Source organism: Sphaeramia orbicularis, chromosome 5, assembly GCF_902148855.1.
Source record: "Sphaeramia orbicularis chromosome 5, fSphaOr1.1, whole genome shotgun sequence".
Lineage (NCBI taxonomy): Eukaryota > Metazoa > Chordata > Actinopteri > Kurtiformes > Apogonidae > Sphaeramia > Sphaeramia orbicularis.
The window spans coordinates 28,367,124-28,388,340 of record NC_043961.1 but is presented as its reverse complement, the minus strand read 5'-3'; the positions used below and the strand labels follow the sequence as shown (position 1 = coordinate 28,388,340).

Genomic DNA, 21,217 nt, shown 5'->3' with positions numbered 1-21,217 from the left:
TAGTGTTCCAGTGTGGAGGGTGAAGCACAAGTGCTACTTGTGTTGAATGATCATTTAGTTCAACAAACAAAGACATGTAAAGTTGAATTTCAATCTTATTGTAATATAAAAAGTAACATAACATGCACTTTTAATACCCCTTGGGAAAATATAGTGTAAGATTCTGTTGAAAGTTACTGCCCTATAATTTAGATTAGACTGTCTTTCTGTAAAACTTATTATATACAAATTTATATGTGAAAGTATTCAGATATTATAACTGCATAAGACCACTGGACCTTGAAAAAGAAGGTCAAGGTCACCTATTTTCAACAGGCTTCTCCTCTATGACAAGATTCATCCACAGTATAAATTTGGTGCCAATATCTCAATACATTTTTCCGATAATGCGATTATGTCGAATGGACAGACAGACGGACAACAAAATGATTACAATAACTGCATTAATCATTTTTTTCAAAGACCAATCTACACTATTTTTAGTAACCCTGAATTATTCCAGTTTAATCTTAGATTGAAATGAAGATTTGTTGAGTTATATTTTATTCAAAGACAATTATATTTGTCTTTTTTACATGAAAATATCTAACATGAAATCATAATTTAGATGGTTGATGTAATGTCTTACTCTATTTCTTAATTTATTTTTTTAATATATACATATTTTTGTTAAATGTAAATATGGCAGTTTCATCAAAAGCCACCTCAGCCTTCTGTCATAGATTGAGATAAGAAAGCGAACCAAGCAAGGCATAAAACACTAGAATCAAGTTAGATAGAAACTGATGTAAGATTTATTAAGGAGGGGTAAGTAGTGTTTGATGAACTACAATCTGATTTGTGACATGTTCACACGGGTTCTCCTGGTCTTCAGTGTTTTTAATATCAAATATGAACTCAAGCCTTGAAGCCTTGTGTGAAAATAAGTCTCTGTTTACATGGGAAAAGGTTTGTGGGCAACAAAAACAGGGGCTACTCAGGTCATGCCCCTAATCCTAATCAGGTGATCAGCAGCAGGTAGATTACAAGTTTGTGAAAAATGAGATTAGTGGGTCAACGCTGATGCCTGGGAGCAGGACTCAGAGACTCCTCTTCATAGTCGATGGACGGTTGAATCATGTGACATTGCTTTTCAATGTCTTTTGTAAAAATATCACGTGAACCTGATGGGACAATATGTAGTGTATAGCCCAATACTAAAGCTTTACTGCAGCCTGTGGCAATTTGTTCTTTAAATTATACATAGCCTTCTGCATATCTATTACAGTGACTGTTAGTTAACACACACTGTAAAAGTACTACCTAGAAAACTAAACGAGAGCATTTTGTGCATGAAAAACATGTCAGTGAGCCCCTGACCTTCCTGTTTTGCATCATTGGAATGAATAACCTTTAAGTGACCCTAGTTTCTGCAAGAGCAGCATAGCACATATTAATAAACTACAGAGATGAGGTAAAACATGATATACTGCACCAAAATATTCTATAAAACTGCTATAGAATCAGTAAATGATGGATGTGCGAATCTGATGTAATACTTTTAGCTGAACAAAAATTTAAACAGGTAAAAAAAACAAAACAAAACACAGAAATATTGGGAAACATAATCCGATTTCAGATTCACATTAATAATAGGGCGTGACTAGTTTCATTTTAAGCGTTTTCACACACTCAAATGTCAGCTCATGTGTGGCTAACCTCCATGAACCCCCTCCAGGGGGTAGAAGAAGCAGACAAGCAGGTTCATGAGCACAGCCAGGTTAAAGGAAACATTACTCCAAACGGATATGTTCCTGGAGCACCAGTACAGCACCTGCTGAGCTGAAGTGGAGAGGACACAGATGCAATGACACACAATGCATATTGTTGACAAGTGATCACACATAATTGGATTTACTTGGATATATTCTGTAAAAATGCTCCTGGGTGATGCCTTCAGATTAAACATTATTATCAGAAATGTAAAAAAAATATATACTTTTTCCAACTTTAATTTTTTTTCATGACTTATACTGTCACATGTAAGCTAAGTTCATGCAGAAGGAATTAAAACAGCCTACATTCTTATCGATTTATGCTTACAAGTTGCTACCATAATTCACCTTAAAAACATTTAGGACACAAAACAGGGCTGTCCATTGTCAGACACTGTCATTTTTTTTTCTCCAGCACATGTGTAGACGATTTTCTGGTGATCTGACCTCTGCTGTTCGTGGAAAAGGAGAAACAGATGCGGGGACTTTTCTCTGTCCATCCCCTCTTGTGAGCAAGAGACAAAATATAGCTTTGTGTGGGTATGCAGTCTTGTACATGGATCAGAAGTGTGACTGAGTGTGGGTGCGGGTCCCTGTATGTTTGTGTACGTGAGCGAGTAAGCTCTCAGTTGTGATTCATAAGGTTACTGTACAAATGTTTCATGGCCTGAAGAATGTGGAAAGCCCCTGTCTGCTTTTAGACAGTGGAAACATGCACACACACAGCATACGCAGGATGACACTGTTAGCCCTGTTGTTGTGCTGGGGATATGCATTTTTATCTACCAACCACAGGGAGGGTTCAGGGAGTTCTTTTTTTTTTTGTTTTTTTTTCACTCACTTTACCCTTTGCTCCTGCTTTTATTAACTGTGGATGATTAACAGTTGAATCAAAATGACACCACATTTATAAAGATTTTATCTGTAAATTTATGAAAATGATTGTTCTTTTTGATTCTTTTTCAATTTTTGCAATAAAAACTACGCCAACTACTCTTTGGTGGGTTTAGTCAACAATTTGTAGTCTATATACTGACATAATCCTTTATTTTCAAATGCTAAATATTCATATTTGACCTACATGTTCACATTGTGGTCATACCTCTGAGTTTCTTCTGCCAGTTCATCTCATTGAAGAGGTCCTCCGCTCGCAGGAAGAAGTCGTTGATTTTGCTGCCCTGCTCATCTCTCTCAGTGGTGTAGTAGACTCGTAACTTTGACTCAGAGGTCAGGAACTCACAGATGTTGGGAACAGGGAACACAATCTCCTCCATGGTCCGATCCTGACGCACAATCTGAACACAGAGACTCAAAGTCACCTCAGAGGACCTCATGAGAACATCTTGGCCTCTTTAGGCTCATAAGGCTGATGTTTTGTGATATGACAACAAACCTTTTCTGATATTTTCATCTAGTTTGGCAGGTCATTAACTTTATTTACATTTCTACAACAGAGGGCTATCAAGTACTGAATATGAATATGTTTTTTTTGTTTGTAATGGTATGTTGTGACCTCTATCTGTGCTGTGTGTTTGGCGTAAAACTCCAAGGCTTCATCTCCCTCTCCATTGGCTCCTCCTGGCTTTAACATTATGGACAGCTCCTTATTATGGCGTGCCAACTGTATAAAGGAAAAAAGGTTTAAGACACACATGGATAATGCATCACACTCATTCACGAAAAAAAAAACAACAACTTTTTTTTTTTTACCGCTATTTAGTTGTATAATCAGCTTGGGATTTTATAACATGTGGCAGAGATGAATACCAGACCTGGTGAGCTAAAATATAAATGTTGTGTCCAACATTTCTGGGAGAAGCAGCATCATGTTCCTCCTCTTCTCCATTATCCTCATCCTCTTTTGTGTCCTCAAACTCCACCTCTCCCTGCAGATAGGCCTTTTTAATCACTTCCACCTGAAGAGAAACAAACGTACATCAAGAAAACTTGTAGGTGTTGAAAACAAAAGCTGAGAAAATCAGAAGGGTGTAAAAGCATCTCTTCCTTACCAGCTCTTTAGGTCTCATGTTATATAGGATCCTCTCTGCATTCTCACTGTCATGGCGGCTCTCCATAATGGCCAGCAGCAGTTTAGACGCATTGTTCTAAAAAGTTAAAATAAAAAAAGAGTAGAAGTAGAAAAATGAGAACTCTCAGATAAGAGCTTAAGCTCCAAGAAAAACACACAGGATCCCTGGTGCTCTAGGAAAATGCACGGTGCAGCTATTTGTTTTGGCAGGCCTGCACAAAAGCCAGCTCAGCTCAGACCAACGAATGTCCTGCTCTTACACTGGTAGCTTGTAAATGATATTCCATCCTGCTGTGAAAAGAAACCACTCTTTTTTTTTTATTTTATTTTTTACTATTTTCAGATCCAAAGCTAACTTGCTCCCCAGGATTAGACCTGTCACTTACTAGCAGGAATGAAAAATTAATTGAAACATCAGTGAATTTGCAGTATAGCTACATGCAATGTTTAAAATCACAGGAATGGCACTTTTTTTTACTCAGATATATCACAAACTACACCATATAAACAAAGCATTGTGACTTGGCCTAAACATTTTAGTCATCAGATATAAGGGGACATGTTTTCTTTGATAAAGATTCCAGCAATAATCACCCTGATTTTTAGATCTTTTTCTTACTTATCTTTTTTTTTTTTTTTTTCAGAATAAAAGTACCATTCCCACTGAAATTGTGACTCACAATCACAGCATCTGTTATGTGATTCTTTTTTTGCATATTTTTTAACCCTCGTCACCAGTCACCAGAAAAGTCAAATCACCTTGAGCTCCAACACCAGGTCCATCCTCTTCTTCCCAAGTGGGTTTATGTCATTAAGGATCAGAGCGATAATGATATCGATACCATTGGACTCGTGAGTGGCAATGCAATTCTGGGAGGAAACAGGAAATGAAAAATACATAAGACAGACCATCAGTGGTTTAGTGCCATCCCACTTTATACTTCCACAGTAGTCTGTGCTGTACCTGGTTTTCATGGCACGGGCCTTGGCAGTACTCTGTGAGACTCTCCAGGGTTTGATTGATGAGGGCTACATTCTTCTCATTAATGTAGAGTCCCAGTAGACCCAGACCTCCAGTGGTGCTGCCACAGATACAGTCTAAAAACTGCAGAGTCTCACATACTAGATTGTAGTTGTTCTTGTTGTTTTGACAGCGAAGGAAGTTCTACAAAGATTTTAGAAAATGTGAGAGGCGGCAGCAGAAACAAAGACCATTGTGTAACTGACAGGTTGAGAAAGCACAGCTGATTTGGATTATGAACATGAGTTGAATATGCGTTCCTGTAGCAAAACTGTGATGCTTAAACTACCATACCTGCAGGTCCCGGTTGTGATTCTCACAGAGTAACTGGAGGAAGCGAAGGATTGGTCGCATGATCACAATCACAAAGCTCATCTCTCCATCATCCTGGTTCTTGTCCCCTGAGCTGGGCTGACCATCAGCTGAGGTGAAGTGGTCCTCAGGGTCTGCCTCACGCCGGTAAGAGTTAAAAGCCTTCTTGGTGGCAGATGAGGCCTCTATTAGTTGCTCTTTCACATCCTCTGTCATGACAACTGCTGAGTCTCTGGCTGAATAGACAACAGAGAATAACTAAGCATAACTAAATGAATTGGACAACAAGCCTTGCATTAACATATTTTTATATAAACAAACTAGAAGGGAAACTTAACAGTTAATCTGTCTACACTTTGCCAAAAACAAAGTGTGGATGTAGGTCTGGCTCTGTGAGACCAGGTAACCACTGACCTTTCTTTCGAACAGGAACATCTTTGTCCTGACTATCATCGTCCTTCTTCCTGTTTCCAAGGTCGCTGGTGTTCACTGTGACTGTAGCTTTGATCTCTAGCTGCGCCAGCTTCATGCGGTCGTAAAACACCCGGAAAAACTTTTCTGATTTCTTATCTTCAGTCAAACGGCAAAAAAATGAACGCTGGATAAACAGAAAGAGAAGAAAAAATTGAACACTGTTTTTTTATGTACACATCCTGGCCAAAAAAGTCCCCAGTTTTGGCCAGGCTTTGTATATCCTCCTGAAACCCAAGAAAGTAAAAGTTCTGGCTTTTTTACAATTACTAATTGCCTTGATTGGAAACAGCATAACTGAATAAATGAACAGAATCTATCTTCAAGTACGTGCAAATCTGAATTTTGCATGGTCGAAAATAAGTAGGAAGAAGTATAAACTATTGCCCCCTACAAAGGACAAAATGCATTTCTGGATCTCAGGGGGTTTTCTCTATGGTATTATAGTCACTATTCAGACTTTATTTTGTGTTATGGAGAATAGGAACTGTATAGAAACATCATCAGCAGACAGTACATGCCTGTACTTTGAACAAGGGATTTTATTGTACAACTGCACTTGAAAAGAGTAGTAGTAGTAGTAGTAGTAGTAGTAGTAGTAGTAGTAGTAGTAGTAGTAGTAGTAGTAGTAGTAGTAGTAATAATAATAATAATAATAATAATAATAATAATAATGTACATCAAATTGGCAGTGCGGTATTATACACACACACACACACACACACACACACACACATATATATATATATATATATATATATATATATATATATATATATATATATACATATATATATATATACATATATATATATATATATATATATATATATACATATATATATATATATATATATATATATATATATATACATATATATATATATATATACATATATATATATATATATATATATATATATATATATATATGTACACACACACACACACACACATACACACACACACACACATATACTGGAGGTATGAATAGCTATAGATATACTGCAGATGGTGGTTAAATTAAAACAGATTGCTTTGTAACGGGTAAAAATATGTAAGATTTAAGTGAAAAACTTCTGGATATAATGTCAACACTTTGTTTCAATATGAAATTTCCTCAAACTAATTTTTGCAGTACTGCATTTGTGCTTAAGTTAATAACCATACATCGAAATTGGTTGTTTTAGAGTAAAAAACACCCAACACAAACAGGTCTTGACTGGACATTCCTGAATATTATATAAGGACGTTTGGCTTTACCCTGAGGTGAAGGTTTAAATGCTACAGTTATTGCTGTGGAATGGGGTCATACAGAATTAGAGCACTTTCAAGCCTGGATGCGCAATACATACACTATGTCCCAACTCTCTGAGCTGTTGTTTTGATTATGCAAGAGCTGTTATCTGCTGCAGCCTATGGAAACGCTTTGACCAAGAAGCCGCCTTGCCACACTAACAGGGTGAAAAATGACACGAGCGGGAGAAGCCTGGCCTACTTACACAGATAGAGAAACAGGGATGGAGAGGAGGAGGGAGGAAAAGGCTTCAGGCAAGAGACAGACACCAAAGAGGTAATAAGGAAGTGAAATGAGAAACAAGCCGATGATTGAGAGAGGGGTAAAATGAGAGCAACTGATATGGAGGGAGAAAATGTTATCAGACAGTATCTAGGCCAGTTCTGAAAGTTTGTTACATAACCATCTGTCTTTCCAGGTTAGATATGAAAACTGGGCTACTGGAGGAAATAAATAAATGACAGTCACAAGGCAAATGCTGAGGAAAAGGACAAAACAACCCTTTGTGTCTCCTTTACCAAGGACATCCTTTGAACATATATTGCTGTATGTAATGTAGTATGCATTCATTTTCTGTATACATGCACATTTTTCTAAAAAGAACTCCCAATCTGTCCTGTAAGAGTGAAGATGAGGTTTTCATCCGTGACTCTTCCTGAGATTTTTCCATTTATTCCCCCACAACAAGGTTTTCCTTTATTTGAGCTGTTGGCCTGAAGGAGGACAGCTGTACACTGTGCAGATTCCAGAGTCCCTTGAGGTTACTGGACAATGGAAATAAAACTAATTTGACTGAATGTGTTTGCACAGCAAGGCTTTATATTGTTAAAACACTGCCAGGGCTTTTGTTTCAGAATTTAAAACAGTGACAGACCAATTAACCAGCCAAAAACGAGAGTAGTTTTATCAGTTCAATTCAGAGCTCAGATTGTTTTGCAGCCAGAATTCTTCCAAAGTGGAAGAAACAATGACATAACTGAGTGCTTGTGCCCCAGAGCAGATTCCAGAGCCTTGTGCCCCACCCCGGCCCTCCACCACTGTGCAGCAGCCCTCCTGCACGTACGCAGTCTGCCAACACACGGGGACGAAGTGATATCAGGATGGGGAGGGGGGAGCTACCAAGCAAGGCCATCACGTAATAAACAACCTGATGACAGCATGAAGAATGTAGAAAGGGCATTAGCTGCGAGCTACTCACATCTCACCATTCACAGCAAGCCCAAGGTGTAGGTGTGGGGGGCAGGAATGGTCATGCTTGTCTGTCTTTGCTCACATAACTCTATCCTGTATCAGCCAGCTAGAGCAGTGAGGGGATGAGGAGGGTGAGGAAGGAAGGGAGCAGAGGGTGAGACATGAGGCCCAGAGCCAGGATAACACACATTGATTAGAGCAGTGCAAACAGAGAGAAGAGAAGAGCACCCCCCTCCCCACCCCTTCACCATTACATAACTCACAGACACACACTCCTACAGTACAAGCACACAAACTGGTGAGTGCATACGCAAACACGCCTACTGACATTTACACACACACACACACACACACGCGCAGAAAACTAGGTCAGCTGTCTCAGGCATAGGCACATGCCAATTTTGAAAGGACACACCCACATATCACACATGCTCTGCAATACAGTATTCTCTCCAAAACTGAGCAACTGCCAACTTTATTCTTATGTAATCACACTCATTTTCACAACCTGTCATTTTATTAACACTCTAACCCGTCATCTGTAGGATGTCCTGGGTTAGGGATAACGCAGTGGGCCTCACAGTTCAGCACTGGCTGTACTAGCACCATGTTGGTAGGGGTATTTAATCTTATGGATGAGGGTTAGATGAGAGCTTAGATTTCACTGCAGCAAGTTTGACTGATGGTGGCTAGAGGGGAGCATATTGGTCATGTAAGGGTTGTTAATCATTTCATGCTGCAGTGAAAGTTTTCACCTGCAGCAGACAGTTGACAGAGTGATCTTTGTACGCTGTGTTTTCTCGAAACGAAGTGCAGTTCAGTAGATTGAGTGACTCACTGAAACAAAGTTTGCACATAAAGGTGGAACACCACACTAAAGCAAAATACCACAATAAACTTTCATTTCATGGTTTCTTTAGAAAAGTATGCAAGGTTGTGTCTTACTGACAATGAATTGAGAGGAAAAACCTAAACTTTCACATCTAACCACATTGCTGTCTGTAGTGTTTTGAAGCCGGCCGGTAACACACTCACAGTTATGAAATCTGTGCCGTTGTATCAAGACGCCATCTGTATTTTGATAGCACTTGAAAAGCAAGGACATGAGTGGCAGGATGGCGAGATGATGTAATTTAGGACGTAACACATGGTGGTCAAGGAGAGAATGGAGTGATAGTAACAGAGGAGGATAAAGGCGAGAGAGGAGAGGGAAGAGCATCTCAGGGCCCCCTATAGTGTTGGATAAACACAGAGCCCGTCTGTATCCATGGAGACACAAACCCTTAGTGGAATGAGAGGGAGAGGAGTGGGGCGAGGTGGGGGCGGAAAACACTGAAAAACAAGGTCATAGCGCTTTCCCTTCTCTCCTTCCCTTCCGCCACTTGGCATCAACAAAGGGATGTTATGTAACAGCTATTTATACTCATGCTCCCTTTCCCTCTCACCCTCCCTCTCATGTCAACCAGCACCACATGCAAACCAAATGGAACTGCAGATTTGCTCTCGTCCAAAAACTATTCTTTTGGCCATTTCATTTCCAGCAACATATCATGACAATTTTATAGCTGTACTGAACTGTGTCTATTTTAGTGTTTTCTAACAGCATTGGTTAAAAGCTCTTGCTACACAAGTGTTTTGTGGGGAAGCAGAATAGCCTGCCATGCGGTTACATGCCAGATGGCTGAGAAGTGAAATGTCACAAGTCGACTTTTACACAATTTACAGATGTCTGACTTTTGCGTAGAAAAGCTGGAAGGAGACAGAGGACAGAGAGTAGCCAACAAACTAACAGGCAGCTAAAAAAAACAAAAAGACCAAGGCAATCATGTCATTTTGGCATATTTTTGATTTTATATGACAGCAGAGTGAACTCCGTTGAGTGAAGACGTGTCTGTGTGGTTTATTTCTGTGTGCTATGTAGGTCATGTGTAAATAGTTAACTATTAAGTGAGAACAAGATATCCAAGACAGCAACAGGTGCTCAGTTCGGCTTTGTCAGGTGATGACATAAAAAGTCAGTCATAAAAACTTGTGCATTTTATTGAAGCAAATGCAGCCCATTTTCTCCCACAAATGACAGTTATGCTGATAGATATACTTTAAATAGACTTTAGGCTGTCCGAGAAAAGTACTTCATGTTTTTACATATAAAGGATGAGGATATAGATGTAGCCACTTCTCCCTTATGCTAAACCTTTTGGGATTTTGTAGAAAATGTATCCAGTAACTTAAATAAATATTTGTACTGTGTGGTTTATTTTTGAACACTGCATGTAGAATACCCTTTCCCCTGTAATAAACCTCCTTTTCAGCAGAAACTTCAGAATGCAAAGGTAAGAGAAGCTCCAGTTTTCTTCAATCCCCTCTATGTTCCCCCTTCCCTCCGCCCTCTCTCCCCACTGCCCCAGTTCCGGAGGCCCAGCATGACCCAGTTTGGGCCGGCAAGAGAGCTTGAGGGAGCGGGAGAGAGGCTGGAATGTTTTGAAGGCTGAGACATTCCTCATTGTTCATTCACACAGGCCTTATGTAACACAGACTGATCACGTGATGCAGCTCTGCAGCAGCCGTGGGAAGCCAAAGCATTATCTCCGCAACAGTGGCTCTCTCACTCTAATCTGATTATGCAAGCCCTGCACTTACACAACAAGTCAGACAGACAGACAGACAGAAAGACAGACAGATCACCAGACAGACAGAGAGACAGGAAGACACAAAAAAGACAAGCGGAAAAAAATGTAGTGTGGCTCATGTTTAAGAGAACAGAAACAAAAAGGAGGGGGAAAAATCAGGAAAATCTAGTTTATTATTGCTGTCTAAAGCACATTTCTGAGTTTGCATACTGACAGAAATAAAAATATAGTTAAAATATAAGAATCAATATTCAGGTGGCACCATTAGCAGGCAGTCTGGAGGCTTGAGGTAAAAGATACAGTGGTGGATATGGTGGGGGGAGGAGGGCTGCCTTTGAGATGTACATGTGCAGCTATGGTGGCACACTGACCCACATACTATAGTAATGAAAACTTCTATCCATGATAGGGCATGCACTTTTCTCTAATGAAACTGTAACATAGCATCTACTGTACAGATTCACTGCAGGATAAGCTGAAACTGACAATATTCCAGCTCATATTACAAAGGTCTAGAATGCACTGACCTGGATCGTGGTGTTTCCACCCTCTAACAATGCAATGGCCAGCAGGATGCTTTCTTGGAAAACTCTGTCACTAGTAGTGTTCATGATGAGGTCAATGACCAGGTCAGAGGCTCCCTCCTTATCGAGGTGACACTGTACCTCTGCTAGGCTCATTTCACCACGGCTCAGACCTCCAGGCCCTCCTAATGCTGCAAGACAAAGACAGAAAAATCAAAACAGCATAAATGACTCTAACAGTTGCTTGGGCTTACAGATGTAAATATTATGTCCATTCACCTGATTTTAAGCAAAGCTAAAGCTGTTAATTTTAGTTGGTCCTCAAGTTAGTATTAACCGTGAATAATGCCTAGGAGTACAAGATTACATAATAATACTAAATTATGTATGTTGGATGAGCCACAAGTGTCCACCATGAACCACCACATACTTTGACCTTCAGATACACAGACTGTAATTTCTGTCACTGGATGTCTCTCAATAAAAACATTAAAAAAAAAATACGAGATAAACTAATGCCTCAAGGATTATTAACTTTACCTTCAGTACAGTACATTCAGGTTGTATCATTTTATTGTAATGGACTAGCTGCCAGTGACATTAACTTAACAATAAGTTTGTTTAAATGTTATATTATCTTTAATCTTATATTGAATGAAATTATTCTAAATCTGAACATTGCTGGAAATACAATACAGTGTACAAAAGATAACATAGGCCTAGTTGTGTTTTGCATTTACTTGCCAATCCACATGACTGACAAAGATCTGAACATGTTTAGTGGAAAAAAGTGGAAAAATGCAATGAAACATATAACTACCGTGATACTAATATATTACTACAATGATTTGTGCAACTGTGGCGTTGCATTGCACAGACTTGGCTTCCACATTCCCTCCTCAGGCCCCAGCCTCAGGGTACATATGGGATTCTTAGCCTGGCTCTGGTTTCTGCAACAGGTGCAAAAGCTGTTTTCACAGGAAGTAGCAGCCTGTCACCTAGCAACGGTGTAAAGTGGATCACACAGGGGAGGGCTAAACATCCTGTGGTCTGGAAGTTTGCCAGAACCTTGGTGTACATGGGAGACATGGTGAACTGGTAAAAGGGGAGATTTTGCTCCTTGATTTTCCACCTCAGTTGAATTTGAACATCTGCACCATTAATCATAACTATATTGTGAATGGTAAGGCATTTACATCCAGGTAGAGGCATTGCACATGTTACAGTGGATTTGCAAATCCTGTTATGTGTGTCATAGCAGATAACAATGCCATCCAGTTACTGGGTTAATGTGGCATTGCTAAATGTATATGAAAAACAGAATGACACCACATACACTGGCTCCAATATGTCCCCCAAAACTTGATATGCTGATAAAATGTCACTCAATAAATTTAATTTGGTTGAAACATTCAAAAGTGGTGCATCTCTTTTAATATTTTGACTTTCCACAATAACACAATGTCTTTGTTATCAAATAATGATTGCAGTGTTGTGCTGTGCAAGCTCAAAGGGCAGCTCATAGCACTACTCTGAACCTGATAACCAGACCATGGAAAGACAGACAGATCGTTACATAACACTTTAAAAAAACCTTGCTTTACCACAACTTCAGGGGCAGAGAACATTTTGGCTGACCAAAAAGCAAAAGTTGTTTCTAGACTTTGCTCCTTAACAGTCACTCTAGTTATTGCTGGTTTCCCTTTAGCAAAGACACAAGGTAAACAATTCACTGAAACTTCATCTCAGTGTGAGATGTTGACGTGTTTTCATGGCCTTATGTAATACACTGATGCAGAACTAAACTTAGGTGTTGGAAATGACTAACAGTTATCAGTGTCCCACCTGACTGGTTTTTACCATGTCCCACTGGACTGAGGGGGCCATTGGTGAATGATGTCAGGCTGTCCCTTCGCCCACTACTCCGATGGAAGTTGCCATAGTAACGGTTCACCAGAATCTGTCTCAGTGCCTCGCCCTATGAGAGGAAAAAAAGGGAAGGATGAAATGATGTGATGTCAGTGATGACGAGAAAGGAGCGGTTGTATAACAGTAGTAATATGCATCATCAATCAGACATTGTACTTAGATTCCAAAAGGAATGCTGGAACTCCTCAGTTCTAACAAAATAACCTGTTTACCACTGGGACCACACTGTACTACATATCAACTATTTATTTTAAATATTTAAGTTCAAGACTATATCCAGTCACATTTTCATGCAGGAAAACTTGCAGGTTTGTCATTTACCACCCACTTGGCCAAAACTGTTATTGTTATCATCAACACTGACCCTCTGTAGTGACAATGTGAGGTCCTGGTTTTCACTTAAACAGACCTGGGGCTGACCCTCCCACATTGTGACTCATCCACTGTTGAGCAGTCGGCAGCACGACTTTGCTGTTGTTATGGCAACTACAGCCCATAGTTACCTGCAGACCTCCCTTGCGATAAAGTGAAGGAAATGAAAGAGAAGGGTTTTTGTGTTTGTGCGTGATTATGTGCAAATCGTTGTCATCTGTGGGTGGTCCTCGATAGGCGACAGAGCCATTATGTAAGCTGTGATGCCATAGCTATGTGCTGAAGGTCAGGATTCATTTATGTGGGAGGTGTGAAAAAGAGTGTTCACGTCTTATATTGGCACTGGGTTAATCAATTGTATGAATAAGATAAGTCACACGCCACAGTCTTTTTGCTTAATTCTACCTTGAATCGTGAATGAAACCTTCCTTAATCTTTCTTTGTTAATGTCATCTACATATGTGTCTCATGTTGTGGGTGACACCGTGAATCTAATAACTTTGAATAATAACACAAATCAAAGTTGCTGAAAGGATTAAATTGTTTCTGTAATTGTAATTTAAGAAAAATATTTGACAAAGAAATGACAGAGAGCAATAAAAAGGGGGATAGATTGGTTGCAATTAGTTTGTGTATAAAACAGATTCACAGCCGTGGATTAAAGTTCAGTGATGTCGACTCCTCGATAAAAAGCTACTGATAATACCTGAGTGACACTAAGACTATATTATGTAACCATGGAGTGTAATCAATATTCTTTTTCTAGTCTGTTGATATTATAGCCGCTCTCTACAGAAGAATTGAAAGATCTATACTTTTCCTTGCTGGAGACATCAAGAAAAGAGGGGGAGGGAAATATGTGATGTATGTAAAATAGATGCTTATTTAGATTAAGAGCACATTGGTGAGATGTTACTTCAAGCACAATCACAAAAAACAGAAGCAGGGAAATGTGTGGTGTTCTTGTCTGTTCAAATCATATGACAAATTAGAAAATCTCACCATGGGTTGGAGGCTTTACTTTAGCCGCCATGTTCATCTGAGTACCTACCCTCTTCTGGTCTTCCAACAGCTTCTCTGGCTGATTCTGATCCAGCTGCTGAGTGCAGTGAGTGTGATCAAATAGATAGAAACAGGGTTAATATACATGCAGTGCAGAAAGAGACATTCTGTTAAGTTAATAATCAAATCATGAAGCCTGTTAGTGGCCATGCAAAAGTCTGCACTGTGTAAGTAGCCATGCCATGTTAGATACCAGGGAAGGGTTAATGGATGTGGAAGTTTTAGAGAGCTGAGAAAGGAGATGTGTACTGTGTTGACAGCAATAAAATGAAAAAAAATATTATTTGTTTAATGTTATTTTTATTCGAGTTCAATATCTAAGTATAATATTTATCCTTACTGTGTAGATTGTGAAATATATGATATATGAATTACTTATGCATGCTTGCAAGTGGAAAAAAAGTTACCATAAACATTAATGGAAAATGCAAAGACAGAGACTGGATTGACAGTGAATGATATTTCAAGTAAGAGGTGAGTCAACACAAATAGGTGATTTTCACTTTGACCTAAATTCTGAGCATGAGTGAAATGCAAACCACATCAGTTCAATCAAATACAAAAATGTGATCTCTTGTGTTCCTGTATTTACAAAAACAATGGGTATTCAGGTTACAGACCAATACTGTAATTCAGTATCTGCATGTACAGTGCATGTTCGCAGAGGGAAAAAAGGCAATGCTCCACATACGATGTTATGTAAAACGACTCACTAAGGAGGGGCAGGTGAGGAGAGAGGAGAGGAGCAGTGGGGTTAGAGTTACATAATCACTCCAAAAGGAACCAGGCCACTAAACCAGTGACACAGAGCTGCTTACAGAGGCCATCTGTCACCAAAAACACAGGAGAAGAGAGAGAGATAGAGCAGAGACACACAGACACACCAACACAGAGGATTTACACACTCTGACAGTTAAACACAGTCAATGTCAAGGATGGATGATATTTCGATTTGGGGGTCTGTTTTAATTCGCTACGTAGTCTTCATACTGACTATATTCATCAAAAGGTTATCTTATAGAGGTTAAGAGTCTGGTATGTGGTTGTTAACAGTATAGAAATTAAGTTAAACTCAGGTCACACACAGTATGTTGATGTCTCCAGACTTAATCTGATAAAAGCAACAGAGGCTTAGAGGTTGTAATTAGCCAATTAGTTTTGGTTAACATGATTTATAATGAGTCTAAAGATGTTAAAGGGACTGATTGTAGTATCTCTATTTTCAAATATTAAAAAAATATTACTAAACTTATCAGTAGAGTGTTCAGAATAACGAGCTCTGAAGTTGTGCCAAAGATGCTAATGTATTAGATTAAAAAGATTAGCGCCGACCATATCCATGCTGTAGGATTTATATGACCACTAGAGGGAGTAGTGAGTCACTCTGGTCTTCCATGGTGAGGAAAACTAACGCCACCAGGCCTTTGACCAAAGCGTCAGAAAGGGAAGAGGTGGGATGAGAACCACTACGAAACAACTTTTACAGTCAAAGAACGCAATAAACCTAGAAGCATCGTTGCTGTTTTCACCAATGAACGCAATTCTAAATGTAAAAAATAGAGTTTGATGCTGAAATCACAGCGTTTCTTCTACCTGGGGGGGGTTTGTTTATGACGCTTATGAAGGTATAATGTTATTACACAAGGTTATTTTGTTCACTAAGTTTACTGTTTGTAGATCCATGGCTCTGACTAAACTGACACTTCTGACCTTGTTTGGATGATTCCAAACTATTCAAACTACTGGATCCAAAACTATTGAGAACATAAACTGTACAGAAAACAGAAGGGATCTGTGATTTTACTGTGGTTGTTTTCTGACTAAAAACAGAGCTAAGCTAAGAGAGCTATAATGTAAACTATTGGCTGATGAAGCACATGAAAATTATAAGACAGTGTTATCTTGACAGACTTGAAATACTGTCAAATAACTGACTATGAGGTTTTGTTTGCAGAAGAAAAATTAATGACACCATAATACAGATGTGTGTAAACACTGAGTCCGGTGAATGGATGCACATTACTTTTCCCATCAAACCAGTTAAGTAAATATAAATGGTCCCTTTATCCACTAATCGTTCTTCATTCTTTTGAATCATTAGAATCATTTGGCAAAAGAAAAACTGTATTTGCATTACTAATGATAGTCATATTGAAACTACTCCATATGACTACTTTAAACTACAGTAAATGCTATATTACAGTGCATCTATGAATAGATTAACTGCTCCCCGGATACATCTACCTCTACAGAAACAATCTACACTCTAATATCAACAGTTTTAAGGAGGAAAAATGTAAAAGAGAGTATGTATATCTTTTGTCAGTTGGCAGGTGAAAGGGTAAATACAATATAATGCATTATCGAGAAAAAAGGCGCGGGACTAAAATTGGGACTAAAACATAATTGGTAGTCCTGATTCAGACATAATTTGTAATAGTACTAATGTACAACTCTCTTACATGATGGTAACTCATGCTGGTTTGTTCCTGCAGAACAATTTACAAACACAAAGTAAGTACTAATAATACTATATAGCTCTGGAAAAAAATTGAGACCACAGCAATTTCCTCTGAAATCAGTATGTCTGTATGTATGACAGTCATTCCATTCCTGTGTCTGTTGAATTCCAACACAAGCACACGTTTAATGGGCTGAAATATATGCCCCCAGAAACTGAATTTGAGTCATGAAAACTGAATCTGAATTGTATAATTTGAAATTGAATCTATTAGTTTTGAACTTCAGTCCAATAAACCTGAAACAGAATGTAAGATTATGAAATTGAATTCAGTTTCTCTGAAATTACATTTTATCCTCACTGAAAATTCAACTCTATATATTTTCACATTCAGTTTTCACAATTCAAATTCAATTCTCAAAATTCAGTTTCAATTTACTGTGACAGACATCCAGGTAGTTGAGGAAGAGCAATTGAGCACAGATACACAAAACTCCTCTTTGGCCGATCAGCACCTACGCTTTAGTTGTCAAGGAAATGGAGAAAGAAGTGCTTGGTGGCCCAGAAGTGTCACAGCAATACAAAAGCCGCAACACAACACAATAAGCCACAACACAATTAACCACAACACAATAAGCTGTAATGGAACTTATCCCACAACGGAAACGGGTGATGACAGGAGTGGACTCTGTGATTAAGTAAGTAAATCGTTGTTCATAAGTTTTAAATGATTGCTGTCGCTAATGAACAATGTTGATCCTTACCGTTGTATTTCTGTATTTTGCCATCTAGCCTCAGGCTATTATTATAATTATACAGTTAATAGTTAGCAACAAACTTAGCAACATTATTGAGCACTGCTGTTATATGCTCTGTTATAAGTAACATTACTTGTCTCAAGCTGTGCAAATAAATAAAAACCACAAACCACAGAAAGTGGATGCACATACAAATTCATGTCCACAAAACGGACAGTACATTTTTATCTATAGGACAAATGAAGCATAGGCTTAATCAGATAACAGCTGGCTGGTAGGCTGTAGTTACAGCAAGGAGAAAATGAAACTGAAGAATACTGTAAGCGTACATTCAGTTTTCTTTATTTGCACAGTTTGAGACAAGTAACGTTAGTTACAAGAGAGCATATAATGATAACTAAAATGAAATGAATAATGAAAACTAATATATTCAATTCCAAATTATACAATTCCGATTCAGTTTTCATGATTCAAATTCAGTTTCTGGTGGCACATATTTCAGCCCATACACCTTATTCTACTTAATCAACATCGAATCCATGTTTTATTTAAGGAGAAATATAAACACTACTGTGGCTATCACTACCTTCTCGCAATAGGACTAGCTGGGTGGCAAAAACAGTCCTATTAGCACCGCAAAAGTAATCGGAATAAAAAAGTAACTATTGAAAACTACTGAACTTAAGCTCTGACAATGTTCCCAAACACTGAGGACTGGTTTTTCTATCAGAACAATGCTCCTGGCCTCAGCTAGGTCAATAAAGGTGTGGATGACGGACCATCAGATGAAGACCCTGTCATGGCCAGTCCAATCTCCAGACCTGAACCCACTTTGAAAACTTCTGGAGGAAGTTGGATGGTCACAAACCATGGAACATTGCTGAGCTTCTTGAATTTCTCTGCCAGGAGCTGCATAAAGTCATCCAACAGCAATGGTGGAGAGCCAAGACACATGAAAGCTGTCATTGAAAATCAGGGCTATTCCACCAAATACTGATGTCTGAACTTTTCCTAAGTTACAACATTAGTATTGTGTTGTTTAGAAATGAATATGAACTTGTGTTCTCTACATTATTTGACTCTGAAAACACTGCATCTGTTTGTTATTTTGACCATGTGTCTTGTTCTGTAAATACATGCACTAAATAAAATTCTTTTTATTTGGAATTTGAGAGAAATGTTGTTGGTAGTTTAGAGAATAGTAGTTTAGTGGTCTCTTATTTTTTTCCAGAGCTGTATCTTCACTGTGCAAAGGAATGCCTCTGCTCATGAAGACAGATGATTTCACTAGGTACCCCCCCCAATCATCCGTCATAGTTTGGAGGCTGCCATTCTGGTGTACTGAGGTACTCTGGGTGAAGTCAGAAGTGAAGACCAAATTTATGAGGGCCCAGTTCTTAGATTAAGTAGGAACTGGCTCTTTTTTTACTACTGTAACATAGAGAGGTGAAATTAAGTAGCATCTGTCTTTAGCGCTGAAACATCCTAATAGCATCATCTTCCAAAAGTGTACGGTGTTGCCTCAGTGTAACCACATTACACCACTATGTATGATGCTGATCAGAGTTGAAATGTGCAGCTAATCACCCCTGGTCTGACCACAGACACCACAGAGTAACCCCTCACAGCTGCCACATCCGTCTCGACCGTAGTACATTCCACCGCACTGGAAACTCCCGGGGCAAACCCCTGATCAGTCTCACACCTCTTAGTTCAACAATTGAGGAAATAAATATGTACACACATGTGCCAAAGATCTGCAAATTATTCTACACTGTGTGTCAGCAGTTGTTTTAAAGCCAATTAATAAGAACCACAGAAATAGAGATGTTGAGTAAATACCATTCAGCTACTTGTTACGTGCAGAAAGAAAAGCACCCTAAAATTAAAATACTGTACTCTGTCATTTTTATTGCATCTGACCTACTTCTACCATAACTGTAAAATTAATTTCTGTCTTGTCCAGACCGGGTAATGCACCCAGTTAGTGTGGGAAATCCACTGGATAAACAAAAATAGGAGCCAGAATTTATCTAAAAGTCAAAAACAGTTTTTCTTCTAAATCTATACATCAATAAAGTAAAAAACGGGGCAATGAAATAGATTAAACATGACTTCCATCAGACACAGAGCGCTTGCATAACTGCTCTGACATGACCACACACACACGAGGCCAGGTTAAGAGGGGAGCCTGACAGTAAAAGCCCTGCAGTGTTTATTCTGAACTATTCTGGCTCTTACATAAGTCTGACAGCCAAAGAGCAATGAATTTAGCTGATTATCACCCTCCTGACATTCAGCAACTGGCCTATATGCACATATTGGGGTCAAAAATGCATCTTTAACTCTCTCTAAATCTGAAACATGCATTACAGAGTGCTATAAACAGAAAAATGTACAGTATGTGACCTATATACTATATACCGGTCTGTGATATCCACACTAAAGCTCTTCATTCATATCCTGCTTTACTATTAATGCAACAAAGGAAAAGAGACAGCTACACACCTCCATGTCACGCCTACACAAACACTCATTAAGTTTATACAGTGGGTGTGTGTTTGTCTGCATGTGACGAAGGCTATGGGTAGAATTGTGTAATTGCTAAAAAAGGAAGAAAAGATAAATAGAAACTGGCACAGTTAAGAAGTTTCTTATCAACTGCTGCTCTTACATCAGAGCTGCATTCATGGGTAGACAGACAGAGTTACAATACTTAACAGGTGTGTTAGGGATCATCGCTCCATCTCACACCCTCACGCAAACACCTACGCCCATGCTCACACCATGCATTAATACACATAGGTGAGCACAAATGCCACAAACACACACACACACACACACACACACACACACACACACACACACACACACACACACACATATATACAGTACAACAGTGTGGGTAAACAGCTCCTCCACACTTTTATTGGCAATTGCTGCTGAAGGTCACACATCAGCGGAGGGGCTGAGTTCCAGGAAAAAAAAGCCTGGTTCTTATGTAACCTCAGCCCAGAGTTGGCAGGGGCCCAGGAATCGTGCAGCTCTCAGGCAAGGAAAACTAGGACACAGCCTCAATGACTGCCACAGCCCCTCACAGATCCACACTTAATGCACGGGTCTATACGACACGCACACAGCCACAGTGCCCCCTGTTGATGCATAAAGGACATACAGGGGAAACACCCACTGAAAGAGCTGATCATTGACAGAGACCATAATAAGACTTTAGCAAAAAAGAAAAGGAGGGGATTGACTCTAGCTTTTATACTTTTATGAGCTCCCCCTTCCTTTTTTAACAGAACACTATGAATGATAACCAGTGGACCAGATATTACTATGAGCTCATAAATTTGACATTGTCTTTTTAATGGCTGCAATATCCTCACCATCTGATTCATTACCC

The 21,217-nt window shown here is 39.0% G+C and overlaps 1 protein-coding gene across 4 annotated transcripts in view; it reads right to left on the bottom strand.

Annotated features, from left to right (window-relative positions):
- The window catches only part of itpr1a (inositol 1,4,5-trisphosphate receptor, type 1a), a 77,605-nt gene that overhangs the window by 15,824 nt on the left and 40,564 nt on the right, over window positions 1-21,217 (bottom strand). For 2 of the 4 annotated variants that reach the window (XM_030134060.1, XM_030134061.1), the window contains 12 exons: window positions 14,582-14,629; window positions 13,075-13,207; window positions 11,233-11,420; window positions 5,531-5,714; window positions 5,099-5,352; window positions 4,748-4,948; window positions 4,543-4,653; window positions 3,764-3,859; window positions 3,527-3,670; window positions 3,268-3,375; window positions 2,857-3,049; window positions 1,699-1,821 (listed from right to left, as the gene is read on the bottom strand). In XM_030134060.1, coding sequence (XP_029989920.1) covers window positions 1,699-1,821; window positions 2,857-3,049; window positions 3,268-3,375; window positions 3,527-3,670; window positions 3,764-3,859; window positions 4,543-4,653; window positions 4,748-4,948; window positions 5,099-5,352; window positions 5,531-5,714; window positions 11,233-11,420; window positions 13,075-13,207; window positions 14,582-14,629 — 1,783 coding nt within the window. The remainder of the gene's footprint in view (window positions 1-1,698; window positions 1,822-2,856; window positions 3,050-3,267; window positions 3,376-3,526; window positions 3,671-3,763; window positions 3,860-4,542; window positions 4,654-4,747; window positions 4,949-5,098; window positions 5,353-5,530; window positions 5,715-11,232; window positions 11,421-13,074; window positions 13,208-14,581; window positions 14,630-21,217) is intronic. The other 2 variants (XM_030134062.1, XM_030134063.1) reach the window with 2 other exon arrangements.